Source organism: Sinohyriopsis cumingii, chromosome 3 (assembly GCF_028554795.1).
Source record: "Sinohyriopsis cumingii isolate HCF-2022 chromosome 3, ASM2855479v2, whole genome shotgun sequence".
NCBI lineage: Eukaryota > Metazoa > Mollusca > Bivalvia > Unionida > Unionidae > Sinohyriopsis > Sinohyriopsis cumingii.
In genome coordinates this window covers 70,240,042-70,258,413 of record NC_142963.1, presented here as the reverse complement: position 1 = coordinate 70,258,413, position 18,372 = coordinate 70,240,042, and the positions used below count along the sequence as shown (strand labels likewise).

The 18,372-nt window shown below is 34.2% G+C and overlaps 1 protein-coding gene across 1 annotated transcript in view; it reads right to left on the bottom strand.

Moving 5' to 3' along the window:
- The window catches only part of LOC149803069 (uncharacterized), a 58,789-nt gene that overhangs the window by 25,871 nt on the left and 14,546 nt on the right, over nt 1–18,372 (bottom strand). Inside the window, exons 4-6 of the mRNA XM_089952641.1 lie at nt 3,917–3,958; nt 2,068–2,150; nt 660–762 (exon numbers count right to left, since the gene is read on the bottom strand). Coding sequence (XP_089808767.1) covers nt 660–762; nt 2,068–2,150; nt 3,917–3,958 — 228 coding nt within the window. The remainder of the gene's footprint in view (nt 1–659; nt 763–2,067; nt 2,151–3,916; nt 3,959–18,372) is intronic.

The window sequence follows — 18,372 nt, the reverse complement described above, 5'->3', positions numbered from 1 at the left end:
CATCATGTATTGGTCATTTTAATAAAGAAATGACCTGTATGTTTAGGTCAGTGCTGTACTAAATACTTACCTGCAAAGTAAATTTTAAACAAGGTGCTTACTCACAAAATAGCTACAGATCAGTGTTCAAGTCTTTCTGTGAATGAGACTTATGGACTTGAAATTCAGAGCTCCAGATATAATGAATAACACGAACTTACAATCCCAGAGTGAATCTTCATCATTAAATGGCTTTATGACTAGGACTAATTAAAGGTTCATTTCAATTACATCTCTATATACAAGTTAGTGTTCTCACAGTTCTTAAGTACTATCATTTGAAACCTGCATGACACATCTAGAACTTCCTGCAATGCATCCACACAGCAATTTTTATGTGAGCAAGTGAAGTAGTATTCAAGATACTGAGGGTGTAAGAAAGAAATGAGCAAATGTACAAAGAAGCAAACAAATGGGCAAATACTGTCTCACCCACCCCTCACTTCAATTGCATGGGCATAATAAGTCCTTTTCTTTTCCCCTCCCATATGTATTCATTTCACATGAATCCATGAGTCTATAATCTGATTTTTTATTGAAATTGCATATATCTTTCCAAAATAGTTTAATGTAAAGTAATAGTTTTGACCACTGAACTGTCTCATAATGCCATCACCTACCCCTTTAAAAGGACACATGTAGATGTGATGCTGTCCAATCTGTCCACACTTAAAGCAGACATAGGTGGAGGACACTGGGCCTGTAGGGTACTTCTTGTCATATCTACAATAAATATCATGATAGCATTGGTTAACAGTCATTTCAAACTAATAAGTGCAGACTGGGTGAAAAAATATAGTACAAATTGTAACGAGACAAATGACATTCACTTCGTTCAAGAAGACTGTAACACCTTCCATACTGCAAAAGTACATTTAAGCTGTAGAATTTTGGGAAACTTTTCAAACTGTATTGCCCATGTCTGAGCTGCACATGATTACAGTAAAATGAAATGTTTCACAACTTTATTAAATTGCATCCACAGTGTGAAGTTTTCACTACCAATAAAAAATATATCTCCCATGAATACAATTTTTAAAAGAAAGTATTATGTTAAGAAGTGGGCATAGTTATCAATGTTATTGTGACAGACATGTCAAAAGATTGAAAAACCAGATGTGCATTTGTCCAGAAAGTTGAATCATTTGGAGAAAGAAAATTCAATTTAGTTTGCATTATCATGCCAACAAAGTTTTTGACAATTTACTTTAAGAACTAAAAAAGTTAAGAATATGTAATAAAAACCTGACAAATTACTATTATGGCCTGAAAATCTAACAAGCTAATCAAGATATGAATACAAATATTCAAATCAAATAACCTATCATATCGTTTCTGCTTAAATGTGCCAATAATATTAAGTCTAAAAAGGAGATAAAAATGTGTAAAATATTGAAAAACTGTAATCTTGTCAGACCATGTACCTAGTATACATATAATGATATGATTTCATTGCCTGCCATTAGTAGTTTTTGCCTATTCTTGCAAACAGGGCTTGTATCAAAATAGTCTGAAAAATTTAAATGTGTAACAAGAAATGAAAACCACTTGAATGGTCTATAAACTTAACCTGGTGATCATATGCATACAAACAAGTTTCATTTTTGCCGTCTTTGATAAGCTTCTTGGGACTTAGGGTCTTTTTTGTTGGTTTTAACTGCACTTTTAAAATATCAATGACTAGAGGAAATGGAAGCTACGTGTCTTTCCCATAGATACACGCAGGCAGCTGGCCCAGACTGGTATCAAACCCATGATGCAGCCAGAACCAAATCTAGATTTCTATCTGCAAGCAATGGGTTATAAATGGGACTGAATCTGATATAGTATAAACTTCAATTAATTATCATAATGGTAATTTCAGCCAATTATATACAGAAAAACCTGTCTTGGCAACAGGAGAGAATTTAAAAACCTCTTTTTGTCTATTTCACTATGTCCTTTATAGAAAAAGTTCCACTTAATATTATGAACCTGATCATTGTTACATTATTGTACTGTTGCTTTTCTTGGTATCAATATACTAACTTAGATGGATCAAAGTCACTGGTGGACTGCCGCATCATTTCTTTAATCCTGTCCATCTCAGAGATAGGGTGTCCATGGTCAAGCTGGAAAAAAATAATAACAAACACCTGGCATGTCAGACTTTATTTTGTAAATGTATAAGAACTATTGAAAAGGTAGTCAATGAAAGTACTCTTGAAATGCGAGCAAACATAATTTACATTACTTTCTTTGTTTTTATTGAGATTAAGTAATTTTTGGATGGTGGTGGGTAGTCATATGCAACAAGAATTCTGCAGAAAGCTATGCCTCATAAAACTGGGTATTATCTACAAATCTTGCAAAGTCACTGCAGCAAAAAATATAATATTACTGTAATCTATTTTTGCCTGTGCATAAACCAAAAAGGACAATGTTGTTGGAAAAGTGATACTTAATCTTGTCTATGCTTTGCAGCAAGACAAAAAGTACAGTAATTTTTACGCACTTTAAGATAGGTGACTGTTTGAGTTCGACTCATTATTAAAAAATGGTTCAATACAATTAATGAATTATGTGTTAGTGTATGTGCCCTAAAAAGAAGGTGAGATAATTACAAAAAGTGTCAAAGAATGGAAGAAGGCCAGGATCTGCACGTCTAGCCTGTGATCATTCATTATAGTAAAAGAAAAGACCTTGACCTGAAGGTCAAAAGGTTGAGCATGCATGTTGCAGAATGGTCTTCACTGCATAATTTGAATGGTCTTCAAAAAATTCTAAATATCAGTTCTTTATTAGTAAACAGTACACAAGTGGAGACCTTCAAAGTACTCCCCATGTACATCTACACACTTTCTCAGTATGATCATCCAACTGTTTATATGCAATTTTGTTCCAACTTTTGGTATGTAGTTCATACACTGGAAAACTGCATTTCCAACTATGTGGCAGTTTTCAAATTGTCTGCACCTCAGTTAATTTTTGATAATTGGAATCTGCCTAAAATCGCACCTAAAGCAGGTCTCTATGAAGGATGTATGTGACAGTGATTATTATGAGCACATGGATAAAATGTGTATCTGTGCAAGGACAGGTAGTTTAGTATTGTCCAGAACTTTTGGTAACACTTTGTAGTCATAAAAATATCTATTGATGAGCAGATTCAGGCATAGGTATAAAGATGCACAGTATAGCATTGTCTGACATATTCATGTCATGGTCATTTACCTATGTTGCATCACATACTTATCTCTGCAGGTGTCTGGCATGCTTCATGTGCAGCTCAGATAATTTTTACAGGACATTATTTTGTCTATCAAGAAGCATTACATTTATTGACAGATCCAAGGGAATAAACATGTAAGAAAATATTCAGAACTTTTCAAATACTTTTTCTATGTAGAAAATCCTAATAGTTCAGGAAATAAAAGCAGATGACACAAATTTCACCAACACTTAATTGTAAATTGTCTTTGACCTTGACCCCAAAGTCAATGGGGGTAAGCTGGCATGATATTCGTAAATGTAACATGCAATGCTGGCAAGCTCCAAATGTGATCCTTCTCTTGAATTTAATGAGAAGTCTTCTATATGACACAGTAGACAACAAAAACACATACAGGCTGCACAACAAATGGGGGGGGGGGGTCATTAATACACTTAATATTTGTCTACAAGTCTTACTGAAAAATGACTGCTGCAAAAGAATGCCTTATGACAATAGTCATATAGGCCGACAAAATTTGGCATAAACAGTAGTAAAGCAAGAACAGATAAAGAGGCTTAGGAACAAAATCATACTGAATAATTACACAGGCCTGCAAGAGATAAAGCCACATCTGCACTAAAATTTCAATACAGACAATGCACACAGAGAATAAAGATTTCTTACCTCATGGTGTTTCTCATGGGAAACATTTTCATGCTCCTCGATCTGAAAATTATACAAGAGCATAGACATTTATTGAATAACGAAATATATCTAAAACCCAGCACTAACCTTGACCATTAACCGGTCAATCAAGGGACACCCGAGGTATTCTAAATCACTTTATGAATCCATGTGAAATTTTCAACTCCAGTCCAAACAGATTAGTCATTTTTCAATACATCTGCATCATACTAAACCAGGTGGGGCAATAATCGGGTTAAATTGTCAAAAAACATAACCCGGCAAAGGTCTACTTAACACCCCTCCTTTACTGAAAATCTGTATGTAAAAAAAATAATTGATATTTCATGGTCTGTTTGTGTGAATCTATAGTTCATGTTGATCTTGATCATGAAAGTTTGCACACTTTAAATAAAGGAGAATGAAAAGTAATTATTTCGTCACTGAAATTTTATCATTATTTGACCTATTTCATCATGAAATATACCGTTACCTTATAACTGTGAAGTAATGGAAGTAATAAGATTTGGTGAATGAATCAGTACAAGAAACGGAAGTGCCTCAGAGTTATTGCCTATATACTGGTTTGTAACTCTGCAAGTAATTGGAAAGTCTATACCTCTTTGCTCGTGGCTTTTGGTTTGGTTTAGTGTATGTTAAAAAAGTCTGAAAAAAACACTGCAATGCATGGCTCTTGTTCTTGAACATTTTATTTTGTGGTATTTTGTTTTGTACAATCTATTTTCGTTATATTTCAATGTTTTTTTTCATAAAATTATTTTCTAATGAACATCTATGCTAAATCACTCATCCTATCAATATCTAATCTTGAATTTCACTATCAGATTTCCAATAATTTTCATGGTTAGTTTATCCTCAAAATGGGCAATTTACAGTGTTTTTTCATAGCCTCAAACCATGAAATATGACCAACATAAAATAAGATTTTCATGGTATTTCACAGCAATAACTACTATCAAAACAAGAGATATGGCCAAGTAGCACAACATTTTTACAATCATAAAAACTGGGATGAAATACTTCAGGTTTTGTGAAAAGTGTCACAAGATGGGACTTAAGATATAGATGGATACAGAACATAAAATATATATCTTTATTCAATTTGCAAGAACTTCATTTGAAATTCTTGTCAGTATGCTTTGTCACCAACTCCTCTTGCAATAATTGCTTTCTTTGTTAGATACACACTGAATGATTATTCATGGGTACTCATCTGTCAGTCCTTACAAAAAATGAAGTAGTGATTTCGCTGTGTGTGAGATTTGATCAAACCTGACCGAACTTTTATGGCTACCTAGAAATGATACCTGTATTCATGGACAATAAATGTGATTCCTTTTCAAACAAGTTGTCCAAGTGGGGTTGATATTAAAAATTCACCATTTCACTAAACAGTTTTATGCATAAAGAAATAACACTACATAATCACCCAAGCTGTACTCGTTTCACATAGGTTTTATCTCCTTTACTTGTCTGACAGCATCGCTGATGTGTTGCTCTGGCTCAATTAAGTTCTTCCAAGATCCTGACGACATAATCTATTTGCCAAGTTTTACAAAAATCAGATGAGAAATGCAGCCTCCAAAGAAGCAGCAAAGAAGCTCAACCAGTCGGATCAAGAGAACTTCATCAATATGGTTGAATACAATTGTTAAAGTACCCTTCAAAAGCCAAGAGTATATATCGCTAAGCTTTTTTCATCAAGTCTGTGCAGATTCCAAATTGGGTCTTGACGGTAACAAGTTCAGCCAGTCTAACAAAAGATTGTGCAATAAATATGTATGGATCTTGCACATAATAACTCATCCAACATATTGATGTTATAAGTTCATATTCCATATTTTATCAAAACTGGACCAAATATATGATTTCCAGAGTGGTAATGAGCTTAGTCAATTGACTCTGATCAATATCCGATCATAAACAGAATCACTAGAATGTTAAAAAGCCCAGTCGATGTGATGCAATGTCACAGCAGAATGTATGTGATCTCGTACATTATCGTACTTGTCTGAGATCATCATGATCCAAATCCATATTTCCAGATGGATGAAAATCAAGTCAGATATACGGTCCCCAAAGTGGGTAACAAGCTCAGCCAATCTTCCAATGCAAATCACCTATTTTTATGGGTAGATATCACTATGGGTAGCTTATACCAAGTCTGATCAAAATCAGACAAAAAGTATGGCCTCCATAGTGAGAACATGTCGAGGAAATTAGAAGCAATACCACTAATCATGAACAAAAGTGATCTTCCTCATTCTCAAACTCATCCTGGATCTTCAAAATTTAATCAGAAGTATGGCCTCCAGAGAGGTGTCAAGCAATTGTTGATGGGCAGAAGGAGAATGGATGCAGTCACACCCAAGGGCATACCTAAAGTATTTGGCACCTGGGGCGGATCCTTCCTTTGGCACCCCCACAAATAATTTTAGAATGTAAACACTGAAACATTTATGTTTGCAAGTAGATTTTTAAACAGTACAGTGCTGTCATAAGCAATTTGTAAATAACTTTTACTTTGGAAATTTTTTCATTTGGTTTGAAAACTTGTTCTGGCATTTCAACTCTCCCGATGGCACCCCACCTTCTGGCTGTCTCCTGGGACAGACTCCCCACTCCCTCGCATCCCCCCTCTTAGTATGCCACTGGTCACACCATAAAGTTAGGTGGGCTAAAAAGAACTGATCACTACTGGTGAATTTCAGTGGTAATATTAACAGTGTAAACTAGAGGTCAATTTATTTGTAAGCAAATGTACAACTTCACAGTTGAAAAGAAAAACACCAATTTCTCTAATAGATATGTCAAACAGCTGCTCAAAAACTGCATTATTACTCCTGGCTTCATTGTTAAAGGGAAAATAGTATTCAAGTAACAGCTTCCAATTACAACTTTCAAAAATGATCCCCCATGACATTTGATACTTTGGGACAGTCCTGCTAAAAAAAATTAACATGCTGACTGTGATGGTCTTAAAACTAAGATATTAACAGTTACTTTTATTGGCAAATGACATGGGCAGCTGACCATTTATATAGTGAGTCAACTGACAGTTACATAGTGATAACCTCTGGTTTGTACAAGTTCCTCCTGTCTAAACTCTTGACAACTGGTGAAAATTTCCTTATATAACATCTATACATTCATCATACTACAGCTTTTCTAGTTATGGGCCTAATTTTGATTTAAAAAATGTAAGACTTTGCTGTGCCAGTCGACAGGTCAATTATCCATCAGTAGCTGCTACATATATGAAGACAGTCCAGGTACTTGAAGTAATGTTGGCAAAGACATGAGGTAGTCAAAGAATGTATGGCTTCCAGATATGTGGATACTAGGTTCAAGTCCCAGTCCACTGTCATATCTCTATTAGAACATTAATACCCTTTTACCTCTGCAATCTAGCAGTTCAATTGGAACTTACTGTAATATCATATTTTCATTTGTGAAGTTTTAAATTCAACTAGAATCCTGTGCTTTTATAATGTGTCCCTGTGCTCCCAAGCTTTGATCTCCAATCTAAACTTTGAGTTTCTTGGAAAGGTCCCTGAAATTAAGGTCATTTCTGGTGTGAAACTTTAATGGCATTTAAGACATTAAATGTGCAAGTACATATACAAAGACTATCTCAAAATCCATGTTCTTCCTTGAATGTGTGGGAAAATTATCCACTGCACTTTAGTGTTCCTGATTCAGAAAAATGCAGCAGGGGCTCCAGTGGCTGAGAGGTCGAAAGTGCTCGCATTCACTATCACTGCCATCTCACATCTGTTCACGTTGGTTTGAGTCTTGGGCTTGGACAAGTGAGTATGTGAGAAATCTTGCGAGCAGTTCCTGTGGGTTAGTTGTTCTTACTGGGGTTATCCCTGTTCTTCCTCCACCAGTTATACTGGTCATCATGTATAGCCTATCTCACAGAAAAATGTCATTAGACCTCAAACAACAAAAATGTTTTGTAAGAGGAAGTGCTGGGATAATTATACACTGAGGTTCTTGATTCAGAAAAGGTTATGTAAGAGCTCAGCCACATTGCAAACAGACAGCGAGACAACATGTACATTACATGTATCTTATAAACTGCATGTTGACTATGGGTATCTTGCATACTGCCATTTCTCTCCTTTACAGCAGAGTGAAATTATTTCAGGGCATTCACATTCTGTGTGATAATTATTGAGCACAATATAAAGCATGTTACAAATTTAGGTAACTGTGGCAAACATAAGTGTATTTTGATACTGTTAACACGCAAGGCAAGGGCCGATACATTCAAATAAAAAATTGCAGCGATTCTAAACAATTTTTTTTAATACTTGATTTGAATATAAATGAAGATATTATTTGTTTTACTGATTGGTAACGGAGGCAACTGCAATTGAACCATAATGATTGGATGCAAGTTTTTCGAATCCTGCATTTTCAGCAAGATCTTAATCAAATCAATTTTATTAACGTGTCTTGAAGTCTTGACTTGTGCAATCTGATTGGTAAAATTTAAGCCCAACTTAAACAAAAGCCCATCAGAAACCTAAAATTTAAACTAGAATCCACACTAGTTCTTGTGAAATTTGGGCGAGATTATTGTTAGAGATAGGTTTACGATTAACAAGGTCCTAGTGCATCTTCCAAGTTATTTTCAAAATTAAATTATGCTTTCACTTTGTTTCTTCTCTTCCTTGCCTAGTTGTTAGCAATTACCCATGCTTTTGTGTGCATATTGCTCCTTATTATAGCACCAACATTCTGATGACTCCTTTTAGTCAAATCTAAGAAAACTGATGCACTATTGAAAAAGCAAACTCTGGTTTGTTCATGAATATAAGACTGTTAAAATTAGAGGGTTTCTACTTGACATCTGGCATAATAATTGTGAGCTTCCTTAAGTGTTAAAAAAGTCACAAATAAAACACACATTTCAACATTTATAAAAAGAAATTTATTAGGAAAAATATAACCTTATATAACACATGTAAAGTGTATAAATAGAAAAATATAAAAGTTGCATATATCAACATAAAAATAATGACTAGATATAAAATATTTGCCATAAAGACATCTCAATCTCTGTTATCTTGGCTCTTCAGATCTTCTGTACAGCCTCAAATGTACACTTGCATTTACAGCGCATTTAATATTTAATGCATTTTTCTGGACTAATAGTGTTGATGTGACAGTTATTCTGCAATTATTGTAGATATTTATGACCAACTAGATATATACACTTGTACCTTAATACAAAACTATGTAACATTGTGAGCATACCTTTACTTAAAACAGCCTGAAATAGCATAAATGAACATAATGGAAAAAATTGTTAAATCCTGTCTTACATATTCATACTGAATTTGGACACTGCATTTTTTCACTATTAAAGAACCATACCGAACTGTTACTTTGACCATATAATAGAACATCTACTAGTTGGTCATATGTACAGTGAAAAGAAAAAGGTTCTGGCAAACACATTTTGTTTGTGAACCATACCTCTGTGTAATCTCTAAAAACGACAATGTCACAAACTGCTCACCTGGCTGGTATCCACCTAATAGCCAAATGCAAGAAAGTTCTGATGTTTTGTCAAACATTTCGGCAGATTCTGCTAAATGGTGATGACAAAGATTGTTTGAAACTTGTTTGTAATATCTACAGCCGTATTCAGGAATACTTGGTAAAAAGTTAAAAGGCCTATACGGCTACATTCTAAGATACTTTCGGTCAAATTCTCTTCTGTGGTTTCTGATTAGTAGTAACGTTCTTACATTTTAGTAATACTGTAGCAGTTGTATTTGATGGCAGATCTGCACCATTTGTATAAATGTGAAAGACCTTTAAACCTGTGGCTTTCTTTTGCACTTGGTCAAAATCTGTTAGCAGTGTTTAAAGTTTTGCTGTGATTAGTAACAGCAGCCAAATCTGACGCAGAATGGCATCATTTGCATAAATTTAAAAGGCCTTTATCCCAGAAAGCTTTCTGTCAAGGTTGGTCAAATTCTCTATTATTAACGCAAGCCATTTCTGATAGTTCAGCAAAATACCTGAAAACTCTTTATGTCAAAATGCACTTAGCCAATTTTGGTAAAATTGGCAGTGATTTCTTCTTAGAAGATGCAAATAGCAATCACTGATAGATAATGCACACTGCATGCTAGAAGTATGACCTTACCATAAGATCACTTGGCTCAGGAGAAGGTGAGCTAAAAGAAAAAGGCTGTGTATAATCTACCCATTTCTCTGAACAGGCACATTGTACAGAGGAAGTTTTCATGTCAAAACCAATCCTGTGAATCTATGGTAACTGTTTCCCTCAGAAAACATCAGCTTAGCACAAGGGGGGGGGGTGTGTGTGTACAATTTTAAACTGAGAAGTTACAACAGAAGCTAAACTAGTATAATGATGATTTAATAGTATTACACTTATATTCAGTGATGTATTAGTTTCTTTCATTGCTGACAAAAAGGCATTAAATATACCAAGTGTTTCAAGGTAAAGTCAAAAGTAATGTCAATTTGGTTCTGTAACACACGTAAGTATTTCACTGACAGACTTTGTTGTATTTAAGCATTGTATAACACTTAAGGTAACAATTTAAGTTATCAAATTCTGAAGGTACACATTGCAGAATACAGCTTGAGCATGATGTCACAATGAATGATCCCTGTGTAAAGATGAAAAATGGGGAATCAAATATCAATAAAACACAAAAAAACACCTTTCATTGGTGCAAACAAATTATATGGTTTATATTCACCTAAATAAAAAGCAGTTTCTTCTTCTATACTGTTTTACTTCCACAGCTTAAAGAGTGATTTCTTTGTATTTTCATTCTGATTCTCCATTTTTCTACATACAATGGAATCATCCCTTATAACACAGCATGTAGTATGAAATCAGCTTTCTCTGCGGTTTAATTTATTTTTGATAGTTTTTTTTTTAAATCCCAAACTTAATATCTTAGGAAATGTGTATCCTTCTGATGAAACTACAGGCAAGGTTTTACCAAAACTGGCCAGGTAAGCAAGAACAACATGGTTGTGGCCCACACGCTGAACCAATGATCAAATGGCGACCTAGACACCCAATCAAATCGACAAGTGAGCATGTAGTGGAATGAATTGTCTACATTCATAATGAATCACAAGTATGAAAAAACATAATGAGGCAAAGGAGACATGCCACACAATGATTTAGCTTCATAATTTGTTCTGTGCAAAATTGTGAGGATCTATACAGGGATTATGTAATGATATGCCAATCAAAAACCTTAACAAAAAACTAGAACAAAATAATGACATAGTAGCATCTATAAAGTGATTACTTTGTCTCACTTCTCACCAACGTGGATTAAAAAATGGTCTTCAATACAGATAAACAATCATTACCATCATAATTTTTTAAAACCAAGAATCAACAAAATTATCTTTGTATTTCATAGTAAAAACATAACAATAAAAAACAGCTATCACCTTGTTATAACTTTGGCAATGCCTAAATGCAATAACCAGAATCTTCATTCAGACGGCATACATAAAGGTTTCTACAATTGTACAATACTCAAGTAAAGTTAAATATTTTTTTCAAAAGTTACTATTGGACACCATTTTCAGTGACATGCAGACATAAATATTACTAAAATATCATGGATTTCTAATACAAAAATATATCAAATAAGCATCATTTAGCATGAAAATATGTTTATATATATAAAAAAGAAGATATACAAGTAAGATTTTTATAAATAAACCTGGAAACTTGCAGCAATGCACTCAGGTCTCCAAGCCTTAGAGGAACCATCACCCCACACCTGTTTCCCCCCACCCCCTGCAGAGAGACAATTTAAACAAACTCAGCACATTGGACCAAAAAAGCCTTGTATCTGAAGAAGCCGACAGTGGTTTTGCTGTTGCAAGTGGTTACTTGTGATGAATACTACCTCCAGCAAAGTGAATATTTGAAAACCAAAGTGGCGGACATATATTTAACAAAGTGCAAGGGCAGCTAACCAAGAAATCTGGGTAGTATGATGCTTTGACATTAACGGTTTTCAACATTTTAAAAATGATAGAGGCTTTGGATGTGTGCATACTTGAATAGACCTTGTGCCAGAATGGTTTCTGTGCAATTCAGTCATTACAAGGTTTTTATTCCATATGTTTGAGAAATTGGTTATTCTGAATAATGGATTTGCATCATTTGTGCAAAAATTTAAAGGTTTTTACTCCATTATTCTGTCAAATGTGGTTGAAGGCTGTTCAACAGTTTTTTTTAGATGAAGCAGTTTAAAATAATTCTATTTTCTAGTAACAACAGCCACATTTGTATGAACTTCAAAAAACTTCCAAGCAGAAAGCTTTATTTAAAATTGTCAAATTCAGTTCACTGGCTTGTGAGAAATTATTTAACGGTTTTCCTATCTGAAAAACTGATCATACCAGTATTTGATTAGCATTACTGTAGTACTAACGTGTAAGGCCCTCTTGCTATAATACTTTTTATCATACTGGATCATATGGTCTTTAACTCTTGTCAAAGTTTTCTATCTTTTTTAAAACAACATTCAATAGCATACTCGCATTAGTATAAAATGAAAAGCATCCAAGTCAGGAATTTATTACACCATTTCAGTTTTTTTTCTTCTATTTTTAATAATGGCCATACTGTATGGCAGATTATCATCAGATCTTGATGTTATTAGTTATTAATATTCTCAGCATGTTTTTTTTATCTTTTTAATGTTTTTTCTAATTTCATGGTGTTTGTTTTTGTAATAATATTATTATACGTTTTTTATCTTATAGGTGCTGTCTAAAGTTGTATAGCGCTTAGAGCTTCTAAAGATAAGGCGCTATACAAAGTCCTCATTATTATTATTAGTGTTATTGGCCATATTGGAGAACAGATCTGCAAAAAATGGACAAATTTGAAAGGCCTTGATTCCACAATGCTTTCTGTACAATTTGTTCAAACTGCTCAATCAGCGTAAGTTGTCCCAACTGGACCTGACATTGCCCACCTGTCTTCAAACCTGAACAGTGGACCATTTTGCAAAGTAGGCTTATATTACACTACATGTACTGTAACAAAGCCTAATTAAACTATGAACTAAACATTAAATCATGTCGATGTTACCAAGTTTAGTCCTATACAAATTATTTCATGCTCAAAACAAAAGTCATCAAAAATCTAAATGACAAAAACCCAACTGCCAAATTTTATTGGAAATGGATGAGAAATATTGTCTCCAGATCTAATGTGGTAACAAGTTCCATCCAACAGAATCAATATTTTAGTAATATGCACAAATTTCACATACTAAGCCTTTTTACCAGAAGTCAATAATTAAAATCTGGTCCAAGATACCAGCACTTGAATGGTAGAATACTCGGCCGGTCAGATGGAAAAACACCAGATATATACATACATCACTCCTATTAAAACTTAAAATATATTCATGATATAAACCTCATTAAGAGTTTGATTAAAAACAAGACCAGAGACTGATTAAAAGTGGAGGCAATCAGATGCAAATCACCTTACTGATATGCAGATCTCACTCTTAATACCCATCCATATATACTAATGTTAGATCAAGGGGGTCTGTGTAGCCAAGTTGTCTAAGACGCTCATCTTTAGAGATAAGACACATCCCAGTGGGTTCTAGTCTTGTGCTCGGCTAATGTGGGTATGCGAAAAAGCTTACCAGTAGCTACCCATGGGTTGGTTGTTCTTCCTCTACCAAAACTACTGGCTGCCGTGTATAGCCAGCATATAATGTGCTAAAATAATGGTTTAAATCCAAAGAAACAAGTTTCTTCAAAACCAGGTCAGAAATACAGACTGGTAACAAGCTCAGTTAATCAAATGAAAGATCATATCATTAATATGCATAGATGTCATTCACATCTGATGATACATGCCCATATTTTATGTTTAATCAAAATCAAAGCTGAAATAGTCTCTAAAGGGGTAACAATCTCAATCACAGGCAAGATCATCCCAATAATGTGGATCCAACAAACTGTATAATTAATGCAAGATCTTTATCACACAAGCCCATTTAAAGGTTGACAAGATTCAGAAAAAAATGGCTTCTGGACTGGTAGCAAGAACAGCCAATTAAATACAAGACTACTCAACATGCACATATCTTGCTCATTGTTAAGCTTGTTCAAGATCTTTATGATAGACATATATTAAGGTCCGATTAGATCTGGATCAGAAATGCAGCATACAGAGTGGTAACAAGCTCAGCCAATCTGACGCAAGATCACTTCATTAATATGCATGGATCAAAAGCTATTGCCATCTTGATGGTATCAGCATATATGAAAAGTTTCACTGAAATTGGATCATAAACATGGCATCCAATGTGGTAATAAGCAAATGCAGATTCGGGCCCACACCATAAGCTCAACTGGTCTAATGGCCAGAAAGCTGTTCACCACCATTAACATATTCTGTGTTATCCACATTCAAATGTAGTTTTGAATATTTTTTGGGAAAAATATGCCCAAGTACAAATCTTTGGTACTTTGTCAGACTGAATGCAATAATATTACCATGGCATCAAAACTTCTGAAGTTAATAATGGAGAAATCATGCAAAATTCTAGCCTGTCTTGATCCCTTATCAGAGCTAAAACAAAAAGCTGAACATTCAAAGCAGAATGTTTTGTGAATGTTCCAACAGATGATTGGTCATCAAATAATTAATTACCAAGCGAGTAGTACAATATCTAGAACCTGTCAATGAGCATTCCTTTCGGTCAACAAATAATGGTGAAAATATTGATAACACAATCCACTTCTCCCAGATTATTGCACAATTTACTAGTAAGAACCAATCAGTTTAATGGCCACATCTTTGTTTAGTTTCTCCATTGCTTCTTGTGTTTTCTGCTTAAGCCCATCTTTGAGAGTACATGAACTCAATGTGTTTTGGTGTGAATAGGCTACTTTCCATTCTGATTTATTGTTACACTTCACTCAAGAACTTGTCTTGACCAATAGCAATGATAATAAATAATCAGAATTAAAAGAGGCCTATTCATGGCATAACATTAAAACTCACTGTATAAAACCAGTGATATTGTCGATAAATCCTCTTTGGAAAGTAACTTATATAGGAATTTGAGCATTATTTTATTATATGCATACAAACCTTAATTTAATCTAAACAAGATGTTAATTTGTACAAAATCAAATCAGTACACAAATCGTATTCAATTGTTTCCCGTCTATCAAGTTACAATGAACATATGTGATTTTTATTGTAAAATTCATAAAGAGCTTATTTTTATAGTCTCTGCATTTTATTTAAGTAATTAATGGTCGATTTTTAAATCCTATAACAGGTCTTTTTCAACACTAAATGAATATTTTGGTCTGAATGGAATACAAATATGACATCATTACCCCCCCCCATTCTTCTAATTATTTGTCTATATCAGGACTGCAGAAAAGTCATTTAGAATTAAACAGAATACTCTGCATTTTCAATGCAGGGGGATGTCAGTGGGGTGATGGGGGGGGGGTAATCAACAGAATACCAAGGCAGACACGCAAAAAAATAAGCAAGAATAACATAATTTCATGGCTTTATTAACATTGACATATATTCAAATTCAATCCAAATACATGTCATGAATAATCAAATGGCAAATTTTGGTATTTGTTTCAGCTCTACTAATCATACCTCAAGAATGCAGTGAAACAAAGCAGAACTGGTTGAAAACATATACCAAAATTACCAAACCACACGGATTTAAGTACAGATGTTAAATATCATATAGCCTCTTTGAATCTGAGGTATTTTTTTTAAAGCAAATAAAAAACACTCAGAATGGCAATTTCTATGCCCATGAAGCATAGGCATCTATAAATCTCTGTTGTGCTAGTAAACATGTTATTTGTTCAAATTTTATATAGAATAAAAAGAAAAAATGTCTTGAGATTAACAATATAAGCTATGTAAATAGATCAACAATAAAACTGTCTACCCCACTCCTCCCAAACAGCTGATAAATAATTCAAAGTAATTTGATTGGTATTCTGTAAAACTCGAGCTTGGCATACTTGTCATGTAATATTCATGTAGAGAAACAATGATCATGTATGCAATAAGGTATGATAGTCTAAAAATGTTATACAAGTGCACTATTTTACTCATCTGCAGAGAAGATGTTACTGCTACTACCATGTTAGTGAGACCAAAACAATTTGCTTGTTACATAATTTTAAAAAAAAAAATTGATTTGCCACATCAGTTCCAACTTGCTCTGTAAACTGTTACATGAAAATAATACTCCCTCTAAAGAAATGACATCTTCTGTCTGTAAAGATGTCTTCGTTACAACTGCCAAGAGATGAAACCACACCTGATATACATGCACTTCACTAAAACCAGATTATCAAATTGGCTGCTGTGCTGGCCATACTGAATGTCAGGTCTGCACCATTTTCATACTGGACCAACAAGACATTATTAGAAATCATAACAATCCATCATGGAGTAGCAATGACGAGAATTTCAAGATGGCCATTACAACAGCCACATGGTATGTCAAAAACTGCACCATTTTCATTTAGAACCAACAAGACATCAAAAAAGTCATCTGGTGAAAACCCCCACGTTAACAGTCATCTAGTAGGAGTAGTGTTCATTTTTATATATATAAAAAATGGCTTCCCTGGTGGCCATATTAGACAAAAGAACAGCATTATTTTCATTCATGACAATTAAATATTATATAAAATACTTTGGTTAAAAAACCCATGTTCAAATAACCATCCATCTTAGGAGCAGCATCAGCAATTTTAAAGATGACCATATTTCAGGTCAAACTGGACTTTTGTTTTACTAAGTATCAACCAGACACGAAATCTGGTGTGAATAAGATCTTCCATGGGGGTGGGTAGCAATGCAATTTTTTAAATGGCTGCCATAGTGGCCACAATGCACAACAGACCTGAACCATTTTCACATAGGACCAACTAAACAGCTCCAGAAGTATTTCAGTGAAAACACCATGTCAGGGTTCACACAGAATTCTGAATGACAAATATTAAGATTTTTCCCAAACTTTCCAAAGACCACAAAATAGATTTCCAAGACATATTTTCGCTAACATTTTGTATAAATGTTATGTTATATGAGAAAACAACAAATGCAAAATACTACAATATCGTTCAATGATAAAATTCCCATTCCTAAAATACATAACCCCTGTGAATCCTGCCCTATGGAAAGAAAAAGTTTGTCTTTTATATCATAACAACCTTGGATAATTTTATTTGTGACTATGGAAAGAAATTATAATGTGTGGGTTTATTTCAATTTTCAAAGACTTTTAAAGACCTCCGGGTAATCTCCAATTTCCCAAACGTTCAAGGCCTTGAAAATGCTACCTCATTTTTCCCAAACTGTCCAAGACCGTAAGAATGTTGATATCTGTTCACATGGTAAATAAATATTTACAACATGGCCAGTGTAGCAGCAATATTGAACGTCCATGTGGAATAATTTTTACGACAATCCTCCTGGTAGTTAGAACAAAAAGCAACAAAAAAAAACGATCAGTAGAGCTATAAAGTAACATGTGACATGGATGGGGCTTTCTTCAAGGTTGTTAGTTGAGCAAATTGTAATTTAATACAGCCTTTGATGTTACCAAACACAACAGTCCTTGTACCAACTATGCTTCCTAATGTATTGTGCAGCTAAAAAAATGGTGTGCATTAGGCTGGGAAGGGGCAATAGCCTGATACATTCATCATGACACTTGGAAGCCAGTGACAAGCTTTACTAGTATTGAAAAGAGTACAGTTAATGGCATGTTATAAGCTCACTCCATGACTCGCAGTCATTTATGTACATAACTTAAAATTTCTTCTTTCAGAGCGACACTGATCTTTGACATGGAAATCAAGAGGCCTCGTTGCCCAAAATGTAAACAATCCAGAAAGTTTTGGCCATTTTGGCGATATAGAATGAATGATGTGCTAAAACAGATTTTGCATGATACTATCAGTGATTTGGACCATTGACCCCAAATCAACAGTTTTGTTCTGTACCCCAATTACAAGATGTCCACAAAGTTTGGTTGAAGTATGTCTGTCATACATGTTATTGTGTATAACAATCCCCCCCCCCCCCACCTTGACTTTCTGGACTCCAAAATCAATACAATTCTTACTTGCACGAAGTGCAAACCATCCACAAACCACAAAGATTTGTAACTGTAGGCAATAAATGCAGCCCAATCAGCATATTTCAATGGGTCAAATCACAAGATCCCCATACTGATTCAACCAATTAGACAATTTTAATTAAAGTCAATTAACATAGGTTTAGTTTCATTAACATTATCAAAATCTATGCCATGTTTTGAAATGCCCAATTTTTTTTTGTTTCATCCAGTTTCAATAAATAG